The sequence below is a fragment of the Heterocephalus glaber genome, unplaced genomic scaffold, assembly GCF_053883595.1.
Source record: "Heterocephalus glaber isolate CG9 unplaced genomic scaffold, H.glaber_assembly_v1.0 deba00000942, whole genome shotgun sequence".
NCBI lineage: Eukaryota > Metazoa > Chordata > Mammalia > Rodentia > Bathyergidae > Heterocephalus > Heterocephalus glaber.
In genome coordinates this window covers 5,191,921-5,212,907 of record NW_028258174.1, presented here as the reverse complement: position 1 = coordinate 5,212,907, position 20,987 = coordinate 5,191,921, and the positions used below count along the sequence as shown (strand labels likewise).

At 40.6% G+C, this 20,987-nt stretch overlaps 1 protein-coding gene across 3 annotated transcripts in view; it reads right to left on the bottom strand.

Annotated features, from left to right (window-relative positions):
* Positions 1 to 6,640: 6,640 nt before the first annotated feature.
* The window catches only part of Rpf2 (ribosome production factor 2 homolog), a 34,989-nt gene continuing 20,642 nt past the window's right edge, over positions 6,641 to 20,987 (bottom strand). For all 3 annotated transcript variants that reach the window (XM_004873993.3, XM_021251547.2, XM_004873994.3), the window contains 3 exons: positions 19,035 to 19,137; positions 8,571 to 8,715; positions 6,641 to 6,906 (listed from right to left, as the gene is read on the bottom strand). In XM_004873993.3, the coding sequence (XP_004874050.1) occupies positions 6,727 to 6,906; positions 8,571 to 8,715; positions 19,035 to 19,137 (428 nt within the window). In that variant the 3' untranslated portion in view covers positions 6,641 to 6,726. The remainder of the gene's footprint in view (positions 6,907 to 8,570; positions 8,716 to 19,034; positions 19,138 to 20,987) is intronic.

The window sequence follows — 20,987 nt, the reverse complement described above, 5'->3', positions numbered from 1 at the left end:
GACATCACCCAGGAGAGGGAGATTGGCCGGTATCCATCTTGGAGAGGGGCCAACTGAGCTCAGAATTCAGAACAGCTACAGGCTGGCTCCATCCAGTGGCTCCCAGTATTACAGTGAGGGTGCTGAGTTCAAGTCAACAGGAGGTCAGAGGGAGTGGAATTCAAGCCAGCAGGAGACACATGGACACTGGCAGACTCAACAAATCCACTCCCAGTCTCATAGCCAGAAACCAGCCTGAACTGCAGTGGAACTAAAAGTCCAGGCTTGCTGGGATTATCTACAATCCCACCATAAATCAATGGCTGGCTTGCTAGGATTTAACTCAGATCTGGACTCTGTCTGAATTGGAATTTTTTTTTCTTATTTTCTTCTTTTTTTAAAATGTTTTCTTTTCCTGTTTTTTTATCTTGTTCTGTTTTATTTTTTCTTAATCTTATTTTTACATGAGTATGTCATAGTTTCTAGTTTTTTTGTTGTGGTTGTTCTGTTCTGTTCTTTTTATTTCTTCCTTCTCTTTTTCTCTCCTGTCTTCTTCACCAGTTTCCCAAAGTTTATATGATCTTCCTTTGTCCTCCAGCCTTGCTTCTAAACTCTTCTATTTCTCTATTCTTTACCCCCTAAATCTTTTCCCTTTAGGGTAAAATCGCCATATCGAGAGCCTATTTATTGCATACAATTTTCTGGTTCATTTTAGATTTTGTTATATAACCACAAATTTAGTTCAGGTGGTGGTGGCAAATTAATAGCTACCACACTTTATCATTTTCTAAGCTGCGTTTGATGCTATTGTTATTGCTGATGGTACTACTTTAGCCAAGGTGATGTAATTGTGCTAATCAGTTGTTCTTCCTGGTATACCAAAACTGAGATTGCTTAAGGGCCTTAAAAATACTATAGGCCAATGCCAAAGAACTGGGCACTGGGCCAAGTAGACAGAAACTTCTCTCCCCAATAACTTGACAAGGTAGGATCTTACAATAGACTGAAAACCCCAAAGCCAGCTGCATTTGGAAGGTGCTTCTGAGAAGTAGTCATTTCCTAAGGGTTCTGAATACTGGCAATAAAGCTACTCACCATAAGCAATTTACAAGCATCAACCCAAGAATTAAACCACAACAACAAAAAAAAGAAAATGAGAAGACACTTAAACAAGATGCAACCCCCCACCCCCAAGACTTTCAGCTCATCAAAGGCAAACCCTAGGGGCAATGAAGTGGAACAATCCGAAAGCTACTCATCTAGACTCTCTGAAATGGTAACAGCAGAGTAACAAAGCAGGTGAATGAGGCTCTAGAAAAATTCAAAGCAGGAATAATTTCTCAGATAACTACAGAGAAGGGGACCAGGATGAAAGACATGCTTAGTGACTCTAGAGCAGATAGAAAAATAGAGGCGCTCATGAAAATGATGGAGACCATGAACACCCAGCGTAGGCAAGAAACAGAATCTTTTATAAAACAGATAAAAATACCATAATAAAGGCTAGATATAAAAAGGGGGCTCCAATCACTGACCCCTGCTAACAGTTTCCAGCTACACCTGTAGCTGACCACTGTTACGGTTCAATAAGGCCAAAGGCTACGGTGGAAGCTATAAAAGCCTGACAAGTCTTTAAATTCCTTACCTAAAATTGTCCTTCAAAACCACCAAACTCTCCATCTTCTCACAGCCAAAACTAGAGAGACTTGTGACAAAATATATCAAACTTATAGATAACCTCCATCAATAAAGGGGTCTAAGAGAAAAATAAAAATAAAGGAGTCTAAGAGCCAGTTGGTTACAATTGCTATTCTAGTCCCTTAAAAGGAGTTTGGTTATGGCTCTTTTCCTCCATCTGCCTTTCTATTCTAATGCTCATGCTGATTGTTATGTGCTTTAATCTCTTTTTAAAAATGTGTTTATTCTTTCTTAAAGGCTGCCAAACTCCAGGTGATCATGCAGGTAAAACCAATGACAAATGTGCCGGACTCCTTTTACCGGGATCCACTAGATTGACATTATAAAAGGAGTTCATAACTGCTAACCCCCAACAAGACTTCTGAGGCCCATTAGATTCACTCTCTGGAGAAGGCCCCTGACTCAGGTCTCCTCTACACTGACCCTCCTCAGCTCAAAACAGCTAGATTAAAACTATACCCATTCTCCCCTAACTAAATTAGAGATAGCTCTTCAGAGGGAAAAATATAAAAAATTAATATAAAAAGATAAAAATTAATATATAGTTGCCAGGAGTGGTGCCATATACCTGTGATCTCAGCACTCGGGAGCCTGAGGCAGGAGGATTGCCATGAGTTCAAGGCCAGACTGAACTACATAGCAAGATCCTTTCTAAAAAAAAAAAAGATTAATATACAGTCAAAAAAGACTGGGTTCTCAAAAAAGTCAACAAAAACAAAAAAATAAACACATCAAAACTGTGCCAAGAGGCACATCTGCCAAAGGTCAGGCCTCAAAATAAAGTGGCCAGACCTACATACCTAAGATAAAATAACTTAAAATTACACTGTAATTGGTATCACCTGGTCCAATAAAGTCCAAATAAACATCAGTCACCCTAATGGGTGACCAGAGCATCTAGACTCATCCCATTCCAAAAATGCCTTTGTTCTTTCCATGTACCCTTGCTACACGTCCCAATTCCCTATTTGCTCAATATTAGTTAAGTGACTATGCACATAATCTTATTGGTTAATTATAGTTTAAACCACGTTGTACTAACCTCATAATTTTAATCCACCTTGTGATAAAACATTCTTTAAAGAGTGACCTTGGAGCCAGGTGTGGTGCACACCTGTAATCCCAGCACTCAGGAGGCAGAGGCAGGATTGCCACAAGTTTGAGGCCAGCCTAGGCTAGTGAGTTAAAGGCCAGCCTAAACTACAGTGAGACCCTGTCTTAAAAGACTGGTGGTGCCAGGGATTTAGCTCAGTGGCACTGCACCTGCCTCTGCCTGCCTTGCAAGCGCAAGGTCCTGAGTTCAATCCCCAATACCAAAAAAAAAGGCTGTGGTGACAGCCCACTTCCAAAACCTCTCCTGTCTCTCAAGAGCTCTCAATAAATACTTCCTACTCTTAATCTGTTCCTTAAAATTCATTTTTCAATTTGGGGGGATGGAAATTTGACAAATCTGACACCTAGCAAATTAAAAATTATATTTCTCCTCTATCAAAATGACTTGAATTTTCTGACAGACGAAAGCCTGACTGGGAGAAAAGGGAGAAGGTGATCTCTTAGGGGAAGGAGGAAGAAAAAAATAAACACCACTGGGCTCCTTCTTGGTCTGAGTCCATAAGAGTTGAACAAGTTTCCTGGGTACTGTCAGCCCCAGGATGTGCACTCAAATCTGCATGGCTTAGGATGTGTTCCCAGCCACCCTAAAAGGGAAGATGTGACATCAGGGGGACAGAGCTTATGCCTTTTGGTTTTGAGAGATCGAGATTAAGGACTTTCCTCAGGCTTAACTGTTTAAGACCCACATGCATGCACACTTTTGGAGACTGCTTTTTCTGGTATGACCTAGAGACTGGTTCTCTCCACTGTCTCAGGATTGGGGTTCTCATGGTGGTTGCATTGCTGAAAACACTGGAAGGGGCCTCATCTTTGTATCTTCCTGGATGAGCAAGATTTTTCAGAGCCCCATCTAACCTAGGGAGGAGGTATGTTGATTGAAGGACTACTGAGTGAGCATGCTACACATCCTGGAGCACCTCAGACGTCTCTTTCCGTTATTTCAGACAGCTAAGTAGAAATATTATAGGCAGTCAGATAAGGCTGGGCCAAGAGTCAGCACAAAAGATGAAAACACATTACAACTGTGGCCAGAGACGCATCTGTTGGAGACCAAGCCTCAAAATGGAATGATCAGGCCTGCATACTTCCCCAAAGGACAAGACAAGCAGTAACACCTGGCCTAATGAAGTCTAGATAGACATCAGTCACCCCAGTGGGTGGCCAAGACCTCCAGACCCATCATCTCCTAGAAAAAGCTTTTGTTTTTTCCATGTACACATTACATGACTTGTTTCCCCATTGGACCACTATTACCTAAGCAACTATACTTGTAACCTTATTAGTTGTTCATAGCTTTAACCCACATGGTTTTTGCTCTATAAAACTTCCCCTGAGGGCCGGGGATTTAGCTCAGTGGTTCCGCCACCTGCCTTGCAAGCACAAGGAACCGAGTTCAATCCCTGTTACCAAAAAAAAAAAAAAAATTTCCCTGAAAAGTGGGGTCCTCAGCCACCCACTTGGGACCTCTCCTGCCTCAGGAGCTACATCTCTCAATAAACATTTCCTTTTTTTTTTGTACCAGGGCTCAAACTCAGGACCTTGCACTTGCCAGGCAGGTGCAGCGCCACTGAACTAAATCCCGGGCCCAACATTTCCTATTTTTTTTTTTTTTGGTACCGGGGATTGAACTCAGGACCTTGCACTTGCAAGGCAGGCACCAGAACCACTGAGCTAAATCCCCAGCCCTAACATTTCCTATTCTTAACCTCCATCGTTCCTGGAATTTGATTTTGGAGAACACAAACTCGGTATACCAGACATCTAACAGATTGGGAATATTTCCCTTATATCATTTGGAGGGCCTATTTTATCTCCTGTATCATCCCTGTATCACTATCATATTTTAAAACTACATATGAGCCAGGCTTGGTGGCACAAGCCTGTAAACTCAGCACTCCAGGAGGCTGAAGCAGGCAGATCAAAAGTTCAACCCTAGCCTGGGAAATTTAGTGACTGAGACCCTGTTTCAAAAAGTAAAAAAGGGCTGGAAATACCTCAGTGCAAAGGCCCTGGGTTCAATCCCTAGAACAAGGAGAAAAGAAAGACATATGAAGCCAGACATGGTGACACTTACCTGCAAAGCCAGAGCTTGAGGGTCTTAGAGTACAAGGCCAGCATGGGCTACATTCAGCTCCAGGGCAGTCTGAATTACACAGTGAGGATCACAAAAAAATAATATAAAACAAACAAGAGAACTATTGTCTAAAACACCCTTGAGACAACATTGCACCTACAGAACAGTTATATGTGTGTTGAGACTGGCTTAAATTACCATCAGGTGCTACAGCAGGCCTTCCCCGATGGGGGTGTCAGAGGGCAGACTTGGTTGGGAAGGACCCACTGATCTGCTCCTTCATCATGGCCTCCACTGGCACTGGCTAGGTCAGTCAAGTGAAGCAGGCAGGACTGTGCATCGACACCCTTTTCATAGCTTCCCTTCTCCCTATTATCCATCCACTAGTAGATAGCAGAAAATAAAATATTTTAGCTCTTTCCCCTCACATATACTTAAAATGAAAACTGCTTCACAAAGAAAGCTGTTTAGTTGACAAAATATATAAAAATTTAAAAAGTATGTATGAGGGCCGGGGATTTAGCTCAGTGGTGCTGCCGCCTGCCTCGCAAACGCAAGGTCCTGAGTTCAATCCCCGGCACCAAAAAATTAAAAGACATAAAAAGTATGTCTGAGGCCTATCAGCACCTTTATTTTCCTGGGGAGCATAGTCCCCACCTGGAAAGGAACAGGGAGAAGCAGGCAAGAGAATGTGTTCATGAGAAGGGAGAGGGCAGAGAAGGTAAACAGGCTCCAGCTTTTGCTACACTCCTCAGCAGACTATCATCAGAGATAACATATATATGATCTGATGGCCAGCAGCTGAGCGAGCTCAAAGCGCCTGCATGCACAGGCATGAAGGTTGGACATGGAATTGTGCACTGCTTCTTTCCTACAACTCAATCAAGGAACCTAAACTTACTACCTGGAAAAACAAGTGTGTGACACTAACAGAAGAGGGTAGATTGTCTTCCCATTTCCCCCAGGCAGAGGGATGGTCTTTACGAAACTTCCAAAACAGGGTTAGGCTCTGGCTTACTCCTACACTGAGGCCCTTCATGCAATCTTTGGCTATTGAGGGCCAGCTAGTTCCTTAAAGTGCCCTGTGCCTTAAAACTTACCTATTTTCTTATTTCTACCACATCAAAGATTCCTTTCTCTCAGAGGCCAGTGAGGCTGCACTTACAGCAGAATCTCTCTTTCGAGGGGGCTGGAGGAGTGGGGATGGAACCTAGGGCCTTGCACATACTAGGCAAGTACTCTATGCTGAGTTCCATCCCAATCTTAACTGGTAGGACTCAATCCTCTTAACTGGTAGGACTTCAGGCAAAATAATGGAGAAGTAAAGAAGAAAAGCTGGATGTACATACATACTGGAAGATGAAGGGTAACCTTCCAGGTGGCTCACAGAGCATGTATGTGGCTCCTGAGTCACTTCTTCTCTGCCTGGCTTTCTCCCTTTATCTAATCACTAACCGCCCAAAAACTTTATGAAAACACCAACGGCTGTAGAGGTTCTCCTCCCTCACTCACCCAGCAAGGGAGGAATCTTGGGAGGGCAGGGATATTACATCAGTGAGAAAATGGCACACCAGGATCTGACAGAGCAAGTAATTAGCTTCTTTAAAAACTGGTACATTACTGCTCACAATAATAGTAAAGTTATTGTGTTATAAAAATATACAATGAAAACTTTTAAGAAACTGAATTGTATTAGGGCCAGGGATGTAGCTCCTGTCTGGCAAGCACAAGGTCCTGAGTTCAATCCCTGGTACCGGAAAAAACAAAAACAAAAACAAAAACAGAAATTGAATTGTATTGAAGCTTGATGATTCCCAAAGTAAATAGATTACAATAAAACTCTAGTTGTTGGCTAAGTTCCATTAATTTTTTTTAATTCTCTTTGACTTTTTCTCCTGGTCGTCTGTTATCCTCTCTGCAGGTCGCTTCTTCAATCCCTTCATTTTCCTTGTTTGTAGTTTGCTTAGGTCTTGTTTCTGCATATGAATCCTTCCATAAGTTGTACCAAAAGTATCATGAGACATATTTTTCTTCTTCTTTGGCTATAAAATAAGGGTGGAGTGTTAATGTTTTTATACACACATATTTTTAAACGTGTGTCTAGTATTGTGAACTAGTAAAAAAGTCTAACGTATAACTCTCACCATTAGTGAGGACTCTCCTCAAAGACAAAGTGTATACACATCTCCTGGGGATCTTGTTAAGTGGGGATTCTAATTCAGTGTAGGCCTCATATTCTGTTTCCAACAATTCCCAGATCAATTGTGAGAAGAAAGATGAAGGCTACACTAACCAATGTCCCGCATCAAGAGAATTTCCTCTTGTGTAAGCTTAAAAATCGTGACTATAATTTCAATCTCTAGTAGCATTCCAGAGTTAACATTTTACTTGTTTAAATTTTAAAACCACTCAAAAGTCAAAACATGCCAGGAGAGTTGGCTCAAGCCTATAATCCCAGCACTGAGGGATGCTGAGGCAATAGAACTAACAAGTCCAAGTCCAGCCTAGGCAACTCAGCCTCAAAATTAGTGTGAAGGCCCTAGGTTCAATCCTAAGTACCACACACAAAAGAACATCAAAATATGGCCCAATGTGGTGGTACACACCTATAATCCTATAATAGCTAAATTAGTAGAAATATTACAGGCAGTTAAGATATGGCTGGGCCTCGAGGGAGTCAGTGCAGATGAGAACACACCAAAACTGTGGCTAGAGGCACATCTGAAAAAGATTAAAGACACAATGGCTAGATTTTTTTTTTTTTTTTTTTGAGACAGGGTCTCCCTAAGTAGTTCAGCCTAGCCTTGAACTTACTATCCAGCCCAGGCTAGCCTCCAACTCTCAGGACTCCTCCTGCCTCACAGCTTCCCTGAGTGCTGGGATTACAGCTGTGTGCCACCATACTGGACACAATGGCCAGATTTACATACTTCCCTAAGGGATAAATGGAAGCTTGAGATTATTGGTACCACCTTTTTGCGATATCCCATATAAATAAACCATTATCTCATTAGGGGTGGGCCATCCTCTCCCACCAAGACTAAAACTACTAAGACTAAAAATAAAACCAAGACTATAGATTATCAACCAAGGTTAATAATGTCATCAATATCCCTTTGCTACTATTGGATCAATATTAGCCAAGCGGCTATACTTGTCATCTTATTGGTTGACTGTAGTTTTGACCCATGTTGTACCCACCTTGTGAATTTGCTAACTTTCTCAGAGAAACAGGCTCATTGACAATGCACTTGGGACCCTTCCTGTCTCTCAGGAGCTATTCGTATTCCACGAACTGGCCATTTCTGACATCTAGCAGGTTGGGAGTTACATTTTTTCCTCTATATCAATTCCAGCACTCAGGAGGCTGAGGCAGGAAGATAGGGAGTTCAAAGGCAGCTTGGTTTACATAGTGAGGCAGCTCAAAAAGCCAAACAAAAAATCAAAATGTGATTTATGCACATTTGGTTTATACACCTTGTGCCCTAAATCTCCAGTCGTCACAATGCCCAAAACAATTTTTTTGCTGAAAACAGCAACCTTGGAAACCAGGAAGGTATCACCAAACCTGATGCCTGTTTATTACCCTGTATAGTTGATTTATTTGGTTCCTTCTCCTTTTCTGATTCTGAGAGTTTAGTTTCATCTATTCTATTGATCTCTATGTATGCCTTTTAAATATGGCACCAAGCCACAGGCCATGTACCTTGAGAGCTTTTGGCATTTTCATAGATAACTTATAAAGGTCATCTGAGGCCAGATGTGTTCTCCTCAGAACCATATCCAATGAAGGTCCCATCTCTTCTAACTCAATCCGTGGTGTTCTGCAACCAGATTTCTTCAACAGCAACCTTTATGAAACAGAAGAAAAAAAGACATAGTACTTTTTATAAAAGTCCTCCCCAAGAAAACAAGAACAGAAGTCCTCCTCCAAATTATTATTTGTTCAAGGCATTTACAGTGACATAAAATTCAGAAAAGGGTGGATCCTTGGGACCCAGGAAGGATCAGAAGGGAAAACTGGAGCCCACAGAGAAAAAGTGAAGAGACAGGACTCAATGCAGAAAAAGGAAGGGGCAAACTGCACTTTTCCAAAGATCCAGGCTCACAGCATGAGAGAAGAGGATTGAATCTCCAGTGACACAGTGAGGGTGGATGACCTCCAGAGAACTCTAGGGAGAAATGCACCAGTGGAACACAGCGGTGGATGCTGTGTGCTACAACACCTGGTGAGTGACTCTCAGTCCAAGCCACTACCGTATCCCTTGGAGAGTGTTTGGCCAGATGCCATTTTAGGGAGGGGCCAACTGAACCTGGGACTCAGAACAGCCTTGGGTTGGCTTCATCTCAGGGCTCCTAGTATTGAAATTCCACAGTGACTGGGTGAGGGCCAACCACAGAAGACATCCAGAGTCAGGGAACTGAGGTCAAGATGGCAAGAGACACTCAAGAGTGTTGTAGCCTGAAGAACTCAGGCCCCAACCCCCACAACCAGAGGCCACAATTAGCCTGAACTTCTGTGGAGTTGAAAACACTCAAAATCAGGGCCAGGGATTTGGCTCAGTGGTGCCACACCACCTGCCTTGCAAGCACAAGGTCCTGAGTTCGATCCCTGGTACCAAAAAAAAAAAAAAACAAAAACCCAAACAAATAAACAAAAGAAAACACTAACAATCAGGGTCCTGCTCCAATCCTACTGGAGGCTTGCTGGGATCATCCAGCAGGGATCAGGGTTCTGACTGCCTTGTTTACCAGGATAGCAGAGACATCCCCAGAAATGGACATCACCACAAAACTGTATACCCTAAACGATAGCCACAGGCTTAAAATTACAGAGAAATCTCTCTATTGCTTGCTTTTGTTTTTCTTAATTGTTTGTGTTTTTTCATAAGCGTGAACATTGTTTTCAGTTTTGTTTTGTTCTTGTTTTTGTTTTCCTTCTTTCTTTTCCTTCTGTCTTCTTCACCAGTTTCCCAAAGCTTGGCTAATCTTTCTTTGCCCCTCAGCCTTGCTTCTAATCTCTTCCTTTTCATTTATTTCCCTACTTTCTCCTCATATCCCTTTTATTTGTTTTTGTTTTGTTTTGTTTTGTTTTTGAGACAGGGTCTCACTATGTCGTTCAGGCTGGCCTTGAACTCACTATGTAGCCCAGGCTGGCCTGGAACTCATGGCGATCCTCCTGTCTCACCTCCTGAGCGCCACCACACCCAGCTCTTATCCCTTTAAAATTTTCTCCATGGAGGATAAAATCACTCTATATATTTATTGTATATAATTTTCTGATTTGTATTAGATTTTGTTACATAACTATGAATCTTGTGCCTCTGGTTAAAGATACCTGTGGTTTTCTAGACTGTGCTTCATGGTAATGTTATAGCTAATTGTTCACTTCAGCCAAGGTGATATTGTTGTGACCAGTTGTTCTTCCTTAAATGCCAACACCAAGATTGTCTGGGCATCATAAACAATACCATAGTACAGCACCAAAGAACTGAGTGTTAGGCAAAACAGGCAACAACTTCTCATCCCTAATAAATTGAAGAGGCAGGATCTTGGGACAGACTCAAAAGCCAAAAGTCAGTTAAACCTAGAAGACATCTCTGAAAAGTAATCATTTTCTAAAGTCTTGATACTAGTAATAAAGCTACCTTGCATAAGCAATTTATAAGCATCAATGCAGAAAAAAATTTTAAAAATAGAAAATGGAAAACATGGAAGCAAGATGAAACCTCAGACCTCCAGCTCAGCCAAGCCAACCCAGGAGACACTGAGGTGGAAGAAATCTAAAGCTACCCAGGGCCGGGGATTTAGCTCAGCGGTTCTGCCGGCTGCCTCAAAAGCACAAGGTCCTGAGTTGGATCCCCAGTAGCAAAAAAAAAAAAAAAAACCTACCCAGCTGAACTTTCTGAAAAGGTAGTAATAGATATAACAAAGATGAATGAGTCCCTAGAAAAAAACAAATCAGAAATAATCACACAGCAAAAAAGATGATGACCATAATGAAGGACATAGTGAATCTACAGTACAGGTTAAAACAAAAAAAATAGAGAAGCTCAGGAACGTGATGGAAACCATGAATGCCCAACATAGGAAAGAACTGGATTCCATGAAATAGATTCACATAGCCACAAAATTAAAAGTATACAAAATAGAACCAACCAATGTAATGACAGAAAATCAGATCTAAGGGTTTCAGTTAGCGATCATCAAATGAAACACTTTTTTTTTTTTGGCACCAGAGATTGAACTCAGGACCTTGCAGTTGTGAGGCAGGCAGCGGTACCACTGAGCTAAAAACACTTCTTAAAAATAGCAAAGGATCACAAAAAATCAATCCAACAGCTGCTAGATGATGCAAAGAATAACATAAGATTAACTAGAATCAATGAAAAATCAGAATATAGCAGAAAGGACATAAAAAAACCTGTTCACAGAAGTAAAAGCAGAAAACTTCCCAAACATGGAAAACTAATTTGACATATAGATAAGTGAGGCACATAGAACCCCAATTAGCCATAATCAAAAAGAACTACACCAAGACATATGTTAGTCAAAATTCCAGAAATTCAACACAAGAACAAGACTATTAAGAGTTGTTCAAGAAAAGAAACAAATCACTTATAAAGATAAACCCATCAGAATCACAGCAGACTTCTCAAAACCCTTAAGTCAAGGAGAGAAAGGAGTGAAGTATTTTAAGCCCTGAAAGAAAACAACTTCCAATCCAGATTGATGTACCCCACAAAATTCTTTCAAAATTAATAAAGACATAAGATACTTCCATGATAAAGAATATTTGAAGAAAATCATGACCACCAAAACCAGCACTCTAAAAAGTTCTGAAGGATATTCTAGAAAAATATAACAGACAAAAATTCCACGAATCCCAATAGAATGAATCCACCAGACAAGGCAAGCAATTAAATAGGAATCTGGAAAAAAGCAGGGGTAGCTATTCTATTTTCAGACAAAGTGGATTTCAAGGCAAGACTAATTAGGAGAGACAAGGTGATCAGGAAAGACAAAGAAGGTCACTACATACTTGTTAAGGGAACAATCCAAGAGGAAGAGATAACAATCATAAATATATATGCACCAAACGCCAGTGCATCCAACTATATAAAAAAATTCAAAAGGTTGGGCAAGGTGGCATACGCCTAAAAGCTCAGCTACTCAGAGGAGTCTGAGGTAGGAAGATCACTTCAGGAACTTAAGCCAAGCCTGGGCAACACAGTGAAACCCTACCTCAAAACATACACTTTATACATTCAATCCAATTGAATCCTTTGTTTTATTTTTTAAAAATCAAAGATAAAATTGTACCATATTATTGAGAAACAGCAAGTCAGAAAATTTTGTCAGAAAATAAACAATTTTTTAGTTGACTTTTTCATCTCACTTACAGATTTACAAAACTTGGGAGTTTAGCTCAATGATAGACCATGTGCTTAGTAAGCATAAGGCTGAGAATTTCATTCCCAGCACCAAAAGAATTAAATAATTTTAACTGAATCCTGGAAACAGCATGTTTGTAAGATTTAACAAATTCCCTAAGACCATAAATGTTTAAATCAACCCACTGAGAATTAACTTTTCCCTACAGCACAGAGTTTAATGACCTTAATAGATTAAAATTAACTGAAAAAATCCTAACAGAAACCCCCACTTTCTGGACAGTCTATGTCCAAATAGCTTCAGATGTGGAAACGTCTGAGAGAAGAAGGTAGACAGCCAGCAGGTGATGGAGTACGCAGGAGGAAAGGCTGGAAAATTATTTTTGTGAGTGCTATCAAAGAAAAACTGCAAGACCTGAAATTTATCTTCAATTTAACTAGCAACCTGGTCTCTAGGGAGTAAGGGCTACTTACTGAATGACAATGTTTATGTGTAAAAAGATCAGCCTTTTCAGCCAAATGCTACAGTGTGAGTGAGGAGAAAGATGACAAGAAAGAAAAGGAAAGCCCCAAGGAAGGGAAGAGACCCAAAAGAGGGCAAATACCAAGGAGCTGAGGTGACTAAATCAATGTTCACTGAAAGCAATCTGGGCCCTGCAGATAGATAAACAGTCCTCTACCACCCACGCAGGCAGAGCTGCAGGGTACAGGGAATCACACAACTATGCTCCACCAGATATGGTCACTAGTACAACTGAACAAGGCAAAACAAGCCCTCTAGGATACATAACCAGCCAAAATGTTAGAACAACAAATAGCTATACTAACATTAAAAGATAAAATAACCCATGGTGCACACCTGTAATGCCAACACTCAGGAGGTTGAGGCAGCAGGACTGCCATGAGTCTGAGGGCAGCCTGGGCTACATAGTTAGTTCAAGGACAGTCTGAACTACATAGTGAGACTCTGTCTCAAAAATGAGTAATGAGTATTACGATGGAATTTGACAGGGCCATACATGGAAAGGACAACATAAATAATACCCCAGTCAGACTCACTTTAGGAGAAAATGTTTTAGAAGCTGAAGTTACCAGGGTCTTCTTCCCTAAAGGCTAATTCAAAGCATTGTGGGAGGGGACCACAATATGACTGTTGTATTACATATACTTCTACAAATTTTGTTATTTTTGTTTTTTGAGACAAGGTCTTGATATATAATTCAGGCTGGCCTTGAATCTTCCTGCCTCAGCCTCCCAAGTGATGGGATTACAGGCATGTGCCACCATACTCAGCCCCAACTTCTGTACTTACAACCATGTTTTCAGTAGATTCAAATAAATGGCATGTGTAATGTTAAACTAATAACAGGTTAACAAGGAAGATAAGTTCAGTATACTATTTAAGAAATCAAGCAAGGACCCGAGTTTGATCGCTGGTACCAAAAAAAAAAAAAAGAAATCAAGCTAGGTGTGGTGGCTCATGTCTGTAGCACTCAAGACGTAAGAGTCAGGTGGATCAGGAGCTCAAGGCTTGTCTGGGCTACATAGCTAGTGCCAGTCCAGCCTGGACTAATAATAAGACTCTATCTTAAGAACAAAAGAAAACAAGAAAATTATATGTAAAATTTCAACTAAAATTTTTCTACCACTTAAAAGTACTTCAGGGCTGAGAATTTCACTCAGGTGTAGAGTGCTTGCCTAGCATTCATGAGATCCAAGTCTCAATTCCCAGAACCACAAAAACAAAACCTAAGGTACTAATTTTCAGCTAAGTAGAAAATACAGCACAACAATCCAAAGATACCTGCCTGATAGATTCAGATCACCAAGATCCTCACAGCCTTTGTTATTTATGCAAGTATTGGAAGGAAGTCATTTTTGAGGGTACGTGTAATTAAAACTACTTCCAAATCACTGTGTGTTGCTATCTTGCTGAAGAATTAAGTGATGGGGCCACACTGTGTACCGCAGACAATGTGATCTGAACCATTCATTGAGTATTCTGCCCAGCAGATCACACTGACAGGAGAAGGGCATGTTCTCCAGGGTTCAGGCTCATGGTTCTTTCCCATGGTTAAAGTCTGTTTTTGAGACAGTAAGTTTCTCAAACTGGCCTCAAACTTATGATTCTCCTGCCTCAGCCTCCCAAGCAGCCAGGATTAGAGATGTGTGTACCATGCTTACTTCCTCCCCAACTGGCCTTTTCCTTTATTAAACTTTTAAAAGTGAAATCTAGAATCTCTGATACACTTTCTCTTACAGCTTTAAGTGTTTAGGAGAAAATGCATCAGACACTCACTTGTCTACCCTTAATCCTACAAGGAATCTCTAGCTTTCTCCCTACAAGAAAGCTGCTGGTTATCTTCCTTCATATACTACCCTCATGCCAATGGCTCAGTTCAGTATCTGAAATAGTGTGAGTTTTCTTTTATACAATTAATATAATGTACATTCTTCATGCTAATAGGTTTGGTTTTCTTTTTTCTTAGGGTCTCACTATGTAACCCAGGCTGACCTTGAACGCACAATCCTCCTGCTTCAGACAAGAGTGGGTTTGCTTTTCTTTAGCGTTAAAGTTTTCAATTGTTAATCCTTCAAAAATAACTTGTTTACTTCTTCTCATAAAGAAAGTATTAATAGAGAATTTGTAAATGATTCTGGGGATCTTGTTAAACAAAGTAGAGACATGGGCCCGAGATTTAGCTCAGTGGTGCTGCCACCTGCCTCGCAACTGCAAAGTTCTGAGTTCAATCCCTGGTACCAAAAAGTAAAATAAAAGAGATGATTGAGTTATAATTTTAAAAATAACAAAAATAAAATCTATTTTCTTCACTCTCATCTCATCACATACACTGTACTATTTTCTAGAGATACACATTTCAATTCCAGGTCTTCATATCTCTAGCCATCTACTGCCCAGAATTTTTATGTCACCTGCCTAATATTCACTTCAGATCCTAACCAGGTTTATTTTTCCCGCTCTGTATGCTCTGAATCAAAAGTAATCTTTAGTTCTGCAAGACAGAATGGCACAAAATGCAGAGATACAGAGACAAAGAGAACTTGGTTTCTTCTTGTTAGATGGGCTTAGGCTGTAGTTGTGCCAACTGTAATTTCATTTTTTTGGTACCAGGGATCGAACTCAGGACCATGCACTTGCGAGGCTGGCTGTGGCACCATTGAGCTAAATCCCTGGCCTGCCAATTGTAATTTTTACATAAGTTCTCTATATATTTAAATATTTGCTTGTTTTTGTTTTTTTTTAGAAAGACTGATATTATTACTTTTGTGTAAATTCTAATTTCTTGGTTTTTCATCCTCTCATATACCCATCTTTGGCTGGCATTCTATGTTTTCATTCAGTAAAGTCCCTTACTGATGAAGCCTGTGTTTACTTCTTAAGGAAAGCAACCAGGAGTGGTGGCACATGCCTGTAATCCCAGCACTTTCGAGGCTGAGGCAGGAGGATGCTGAGAGTTCAAGGCCAGCCTGGGCTACATAGCCTGAACTACATAGCGAAACCCTGTCTCAAAAAGACAAAAACAAAAACTCCTTAAGGTAAGCTAACACTTTCTGTTTGGTGTATTTCTCCCCATAAAACCTAACCAATGCCTGGCAAAGGTATATGTGGCATTTACTAAAGACTGCTTCATACTGATGCTTCTGACCCTGTACTGAATAAAATTTTCCAAGGAATACAGTACTCAAACATGAGGAATTACTGCAGGATGTACAGGAAGAAGACATAGAATTATATTCACTAAAAGAGCATGTTAAAAGTTTACATTAATAAAACTTCATGTTCAAAGTTCTTTTCATCCAAGAAGCCCAAAACCATTTATAAGCCTTAAGAGTCTTGACAAATAATGCATATAAACATTAACTATTACCTTTTGCAAGTCGCTTCAGGCCTAACTTGCTGTAAGAGAGCAAGGACACCACACCACAGCCCAGAGAGTGCCTGAGGTGTCGAGTTAAGTGATACACACTTCTCTGGCATATTCCCAGCTATCTCAGCATTCATCTCCCTTTTATGAAGAACTGTTGATCTCATTCAAAATTATCTCAATGGCATCATGACACTGTGCAGAAAAAGAAACGTGCTCTACAAAGTGGAGGGCAATACTTGGTGACCAGGCTTGAGGCCCACCCCTCCTTCGCATTCCAACAGCTGGGCTGGGCAGAGAATAATGAAGGGTACCAAGCTACAGGTTTAATGATTCTTTCCATTAGCAGCCCACTCTCCTGCACACCGCCTATTTTCTATTTCAAATCAGTGGCTAATAGGTATTATGGGGCATGTGTGGAATATCTGCAATTACAATTCCATACTAGGCTCTCTGATTTTAAAAGTTCAAAGGGTTTTGTTTCCTGTTATGAAAGCCACCATGCCAACCTAAAAGTTATTTTAGCAATCCTATACTACAGTGGATGTATCCAGTTACACTGCTAGTTTATCCTTTTTCTGAAGTCTGATTTTATAATTTTCTGTCCGGTTTTAGTGTCTCTAAATTTCTTTTTTTAGTAATACATGTCTGTAATACATGATAATTACATTCATCTTGGGGAATTAGTACATGTATCTTAATCATTTTTACCTCCCCCTTCCCTCTGTGAGCTCCTGTTCTGCATCTCTTTAAAAACTTAAATTTTCTTTTCACTAAATTCAAGATCAGGTATAAATGGTTTCTGCAAAACTGTTCACTATGAAAGAGTTTTATGTAATTGTTACAATTCATTCCTACTCTCAAAGATTTAAAAAAATATATTTCTAGTTCCTTTGTATCCACAGGATCTCCACATCTAACATAAGTACTTAAATGATAACATAACTTTAATATAAAATTTTGCTCATGTTGTAATTTTAATTGTATGTTACCGATTTTACATCTTTTCTAATTTTCTAAACAGCGTTCATCTACTTTATAGGGTAATACATTTTGAAGGGGTGAACCCAGGCCTTCATACATACTAAGTGTGTTCTCTACCACTGTGCTACATCTTCCCGCTCCCAATACAGTCCTGAAACCCCAAAATCAAGTGAGGAAATACAAACAACAGACTTAAGGGCTTTCTAATCTTAACTAGCTAAAACTGATCATCAAACCCCTAATTACATTTTGTAATCATTGGGTATTCTATTGTCTTTTGCCTTATTATTTTGCTTTTAATGAAAGGAAAACAGAAAAATAGAAATGGTACTAATCATATGATGAAACAAACTAAGCAGCTTTTGACTCAATATAGTTGAGACTAAGATGGAAATTATTAATTGAAAAAAAGTAATATTGTTTCATTTGGATGCTCACTGGACAGCCACATACTCCACTGTTAAGAAAAACAGCCTTTGAGGGCCGGGGATCTAGCTCAGTGGTTTCACCACCTGCCTTGCAAGCGGAAGGACCCGAGTTCGATCCCCGATACCAAAAAAAAAAAGAAAGAAAAACAGCCTTTAAAATCATGTATGAGGAGCTGGGTACAGGGGGCCCCTATATTTCAAGCTCTTGGGAAGCTGAAGCCAGAAAAATCACTTGAACCCAGGAGTTCAGGGCCAGCCTGGGCAACACAGCAAAATTTCATTCTCAAATCAAATATTCCACCATTGCTGGGAATAATAGCACTGCCTGTGGTCCCAGCAGTGAGCTTGAGGCAGAAGTGTTACAAGTTCAAGCCCAGCCTGGGTAACTTAACAAGACCCTATCTCAACATAAAAGTATAAAAAGTCCACGATATGGTTCAGTGGAAGTTCTAGGTTCAACCCCAGTACCACAAAAACAAAACCAACCTATGGATAAGATGCTGGACACAAAGGGTCGCATAGCAGCACTGTCACAGAGAAGACACTGTAAGCACTGAGCCACTGCTTAAAGTCTACAATGTCAGCTTATGATGCTCATTAGCCCCCAACCCACTGCACCAAGACAGGCAGATTGGGCGTGGGACTCCACCCAGTGTCTAGGACAATGTAGATCTAACCACCAAACAAATGCTTGTTTTACAGTACAGAAAAAGGCATTCTTATTTCAAAAGGCACAACTATTGCATGTCAAGCTCTAAAAAAAAGAATATGGGGCCTGAGATTTAGCTCAGTGGTGCAAGGTCCTGAGTTCGATCCCCGGTACAAAAAACGAAAACAGAATATGCTTGTTAGGATTTATTTTTATATTGTGGTGGGGTTGGTGAGGCTGGAGAGAGAGGATAAAATGAATCTAGCCACTGATCCTCTTTATTTCCTTAAAGACTCCAGTTTAGAGCTGGGGGTGGTGGTGCACACCTGTAATACCAGCTCTGGGGCAGCTGAGGCAGGAGGATCACACTGAGTTCAAGGCTAACCTCGGCTACCCAGTGAGCTTAAGATCAGCCTAAACTACATAGCTAGACCCTGTCTCAAAAAAAAAAAAGACTCTAGTTTAAGTTTTAGGGTTCTGAGATTTGTTTTGCTGGCCTGACTTGTGGCTTGGTGCTCGAAACCCTGTCAAGAACAACAGAGTTAATTCATAAAGCTAGGGAGAGTCACTCACTGAGTTAGTGTTCCAGCCTCAGAGAGCACAGAGCAGTAGATGCTCGGGGACCCTGGAAAAGCAGTGTTTTAGAAGCAAAGTCAGCAGGAGAATCACAAATCAAGGACCACACCAGGCTGCTGCTACTACTATTCTGAAAACTGTCCCAAAGAACTTTCAGTGAGATACCAATGCTAAGATTGAGTTCTGTAACACAGTCACACTAAAACGCTAACCCTGAGGATAAGCAAAAAATATGGTAGGAAGTGCACTTACTTATAGCTTCGAAAGTAAACCTTCCCCTTCAGAGCGGTGAAGTGCAGAACATACTCTAACCCAGCCAGGCGGATATTTGCTACTGTGGGGCCTCTGAAGAAATCTAAAAGCACACAGTAAGTTGTTAAAACAAAACACAAAACAAAAACTCAACATACTTTTAAAATTCTGTTATGAAGTGGTGCATTCTCAGTGTCCCATTTTGCACCAATACTTACGCAAAAGGTAAGACAGGTAGGTAGCAAAAATGATCCATGAAAAATGGACAACTGGGCTGGGGATTTAGCTCAGTGGTTCCAGTGTCTGCCTCACAAGCACAAGGTCCTGAGCTCGATCCCCAGTACCAAAAAAAAAAAAAATGAAATGTTTAAATTTTGGGCCGGGGATTTAGCTCAGTGGCTTCGCCGTCTGCTACACAAGTGCAAGGACCCGAGTTCAATCCCCGGTACCAAAACAAACAAACAAACAAAAAAAGGGCAACCACCTCTGAGACATTTTATCTCATGAATTTATTTATGTGCTCAGTTCACTGGGACATGCAGTGTTTCACATTTGAAGTTTGCCCTTTTAAACTCAATATAGCATCATCATATTTACCATGTTTGTAAACTTTACAAAAGAATGTAGACCACGGTATAAAACTGTAGTTTGGGGCCAGGGATGTACAGTGGCACTGCACCTGCCTGGCAAGCACAAGGTCCTGAATTCAATCCCTGGAACCAGAAAAAAAAAAAAAGAAACAAACTATAGTCTGCAGACAGGTACATGACAAGTCCAGGACTGTCACAAGGCGCACAATGAGTCCAAGACACCAAAGGAGGAATGAATTAAAACATGTCCAGATACAAAACACTGACTAAAATACCTGGCTTTAAAATGGCAGGATGAAGCCAGATGTGATGGAGCATGCCTAATCATGGCACTCGGGAGACTGAAGCAGAAGGACCATCACAAGTTTGAGGCCAGCTTAGGCTACACAGTGAGTTCAGATCCAGCCAAAACTACACAGCAAGACTCTGTCTTGACAGATAGATGACTAATTGATAGATAGATAGATAGATAGATAGGAGGCAGTATGATGGCTGAAGTAAAAAGTCAGGTATTGTGAGTACAGGGATAAAGATAAAAACCCAGTTAAATAGAGAGGGGTGGCAGAGGTTGACGATGAGCTGGCTGTAGTCAGAAATTACATACTTCAAGTTTGGATTTTTTCAATGAATTAATTCCAAGCAAAAATAAGATCTCAAGGGGCTGGGGATTTAGCTCAGTGGCACTGCACCTGCATCGCAAGCGCAAGGGCCTGAGTTCGATCCCTGGTACCAAAAAAAAAGATCAAGTAAGTTTGTATATCTAAGTAAATAAAGTGGAAAGGTAGGCAGCAGATTGACCAGGGTACTTAAGAGGAAAAAATATGGTGATTAGGAGTCAGGGTATAAAATCAGATCCTAATTCTGCCACTTACTAATAACTTTTCACCCTAGGCAATTACCTGATCTCAATTCCCTCATCCATAGTTTGGAATAATATTGCTGTTATGAACTCAGTATTTGTGTCCTCTCAATATTTATATGTTGAAACCCTAATCCCCAATGTGGCTGCATTTACTTATATATTCATTCATTTCGTGCTGCTGGGGATGGAACCCAGGACCACCTGGTGCATGTTAGATAAGTGCTCTATCACTGAGCTACGTCTCTAGCTGCACATGGAAGTACTATGAAATGGGGCCTCTAAAGCAGTAATGAAGTTTAAATGAACTCATAACAGATAAGATTAGAGCCCTCATTAAAAAAAAAAAATGAGGAAGCTTGTTCATTGGCTCCTTCCTTCTCTCTCATGAATCAAAGGCAGGCCCTGGGAGGACACAAGTGAAAAAACAGCCATTTGAAGCCAGGAAGGGAGCTCATATCAGAAGGACTGACAGGAATCTACATCTTGGACCTTATGCCTCTA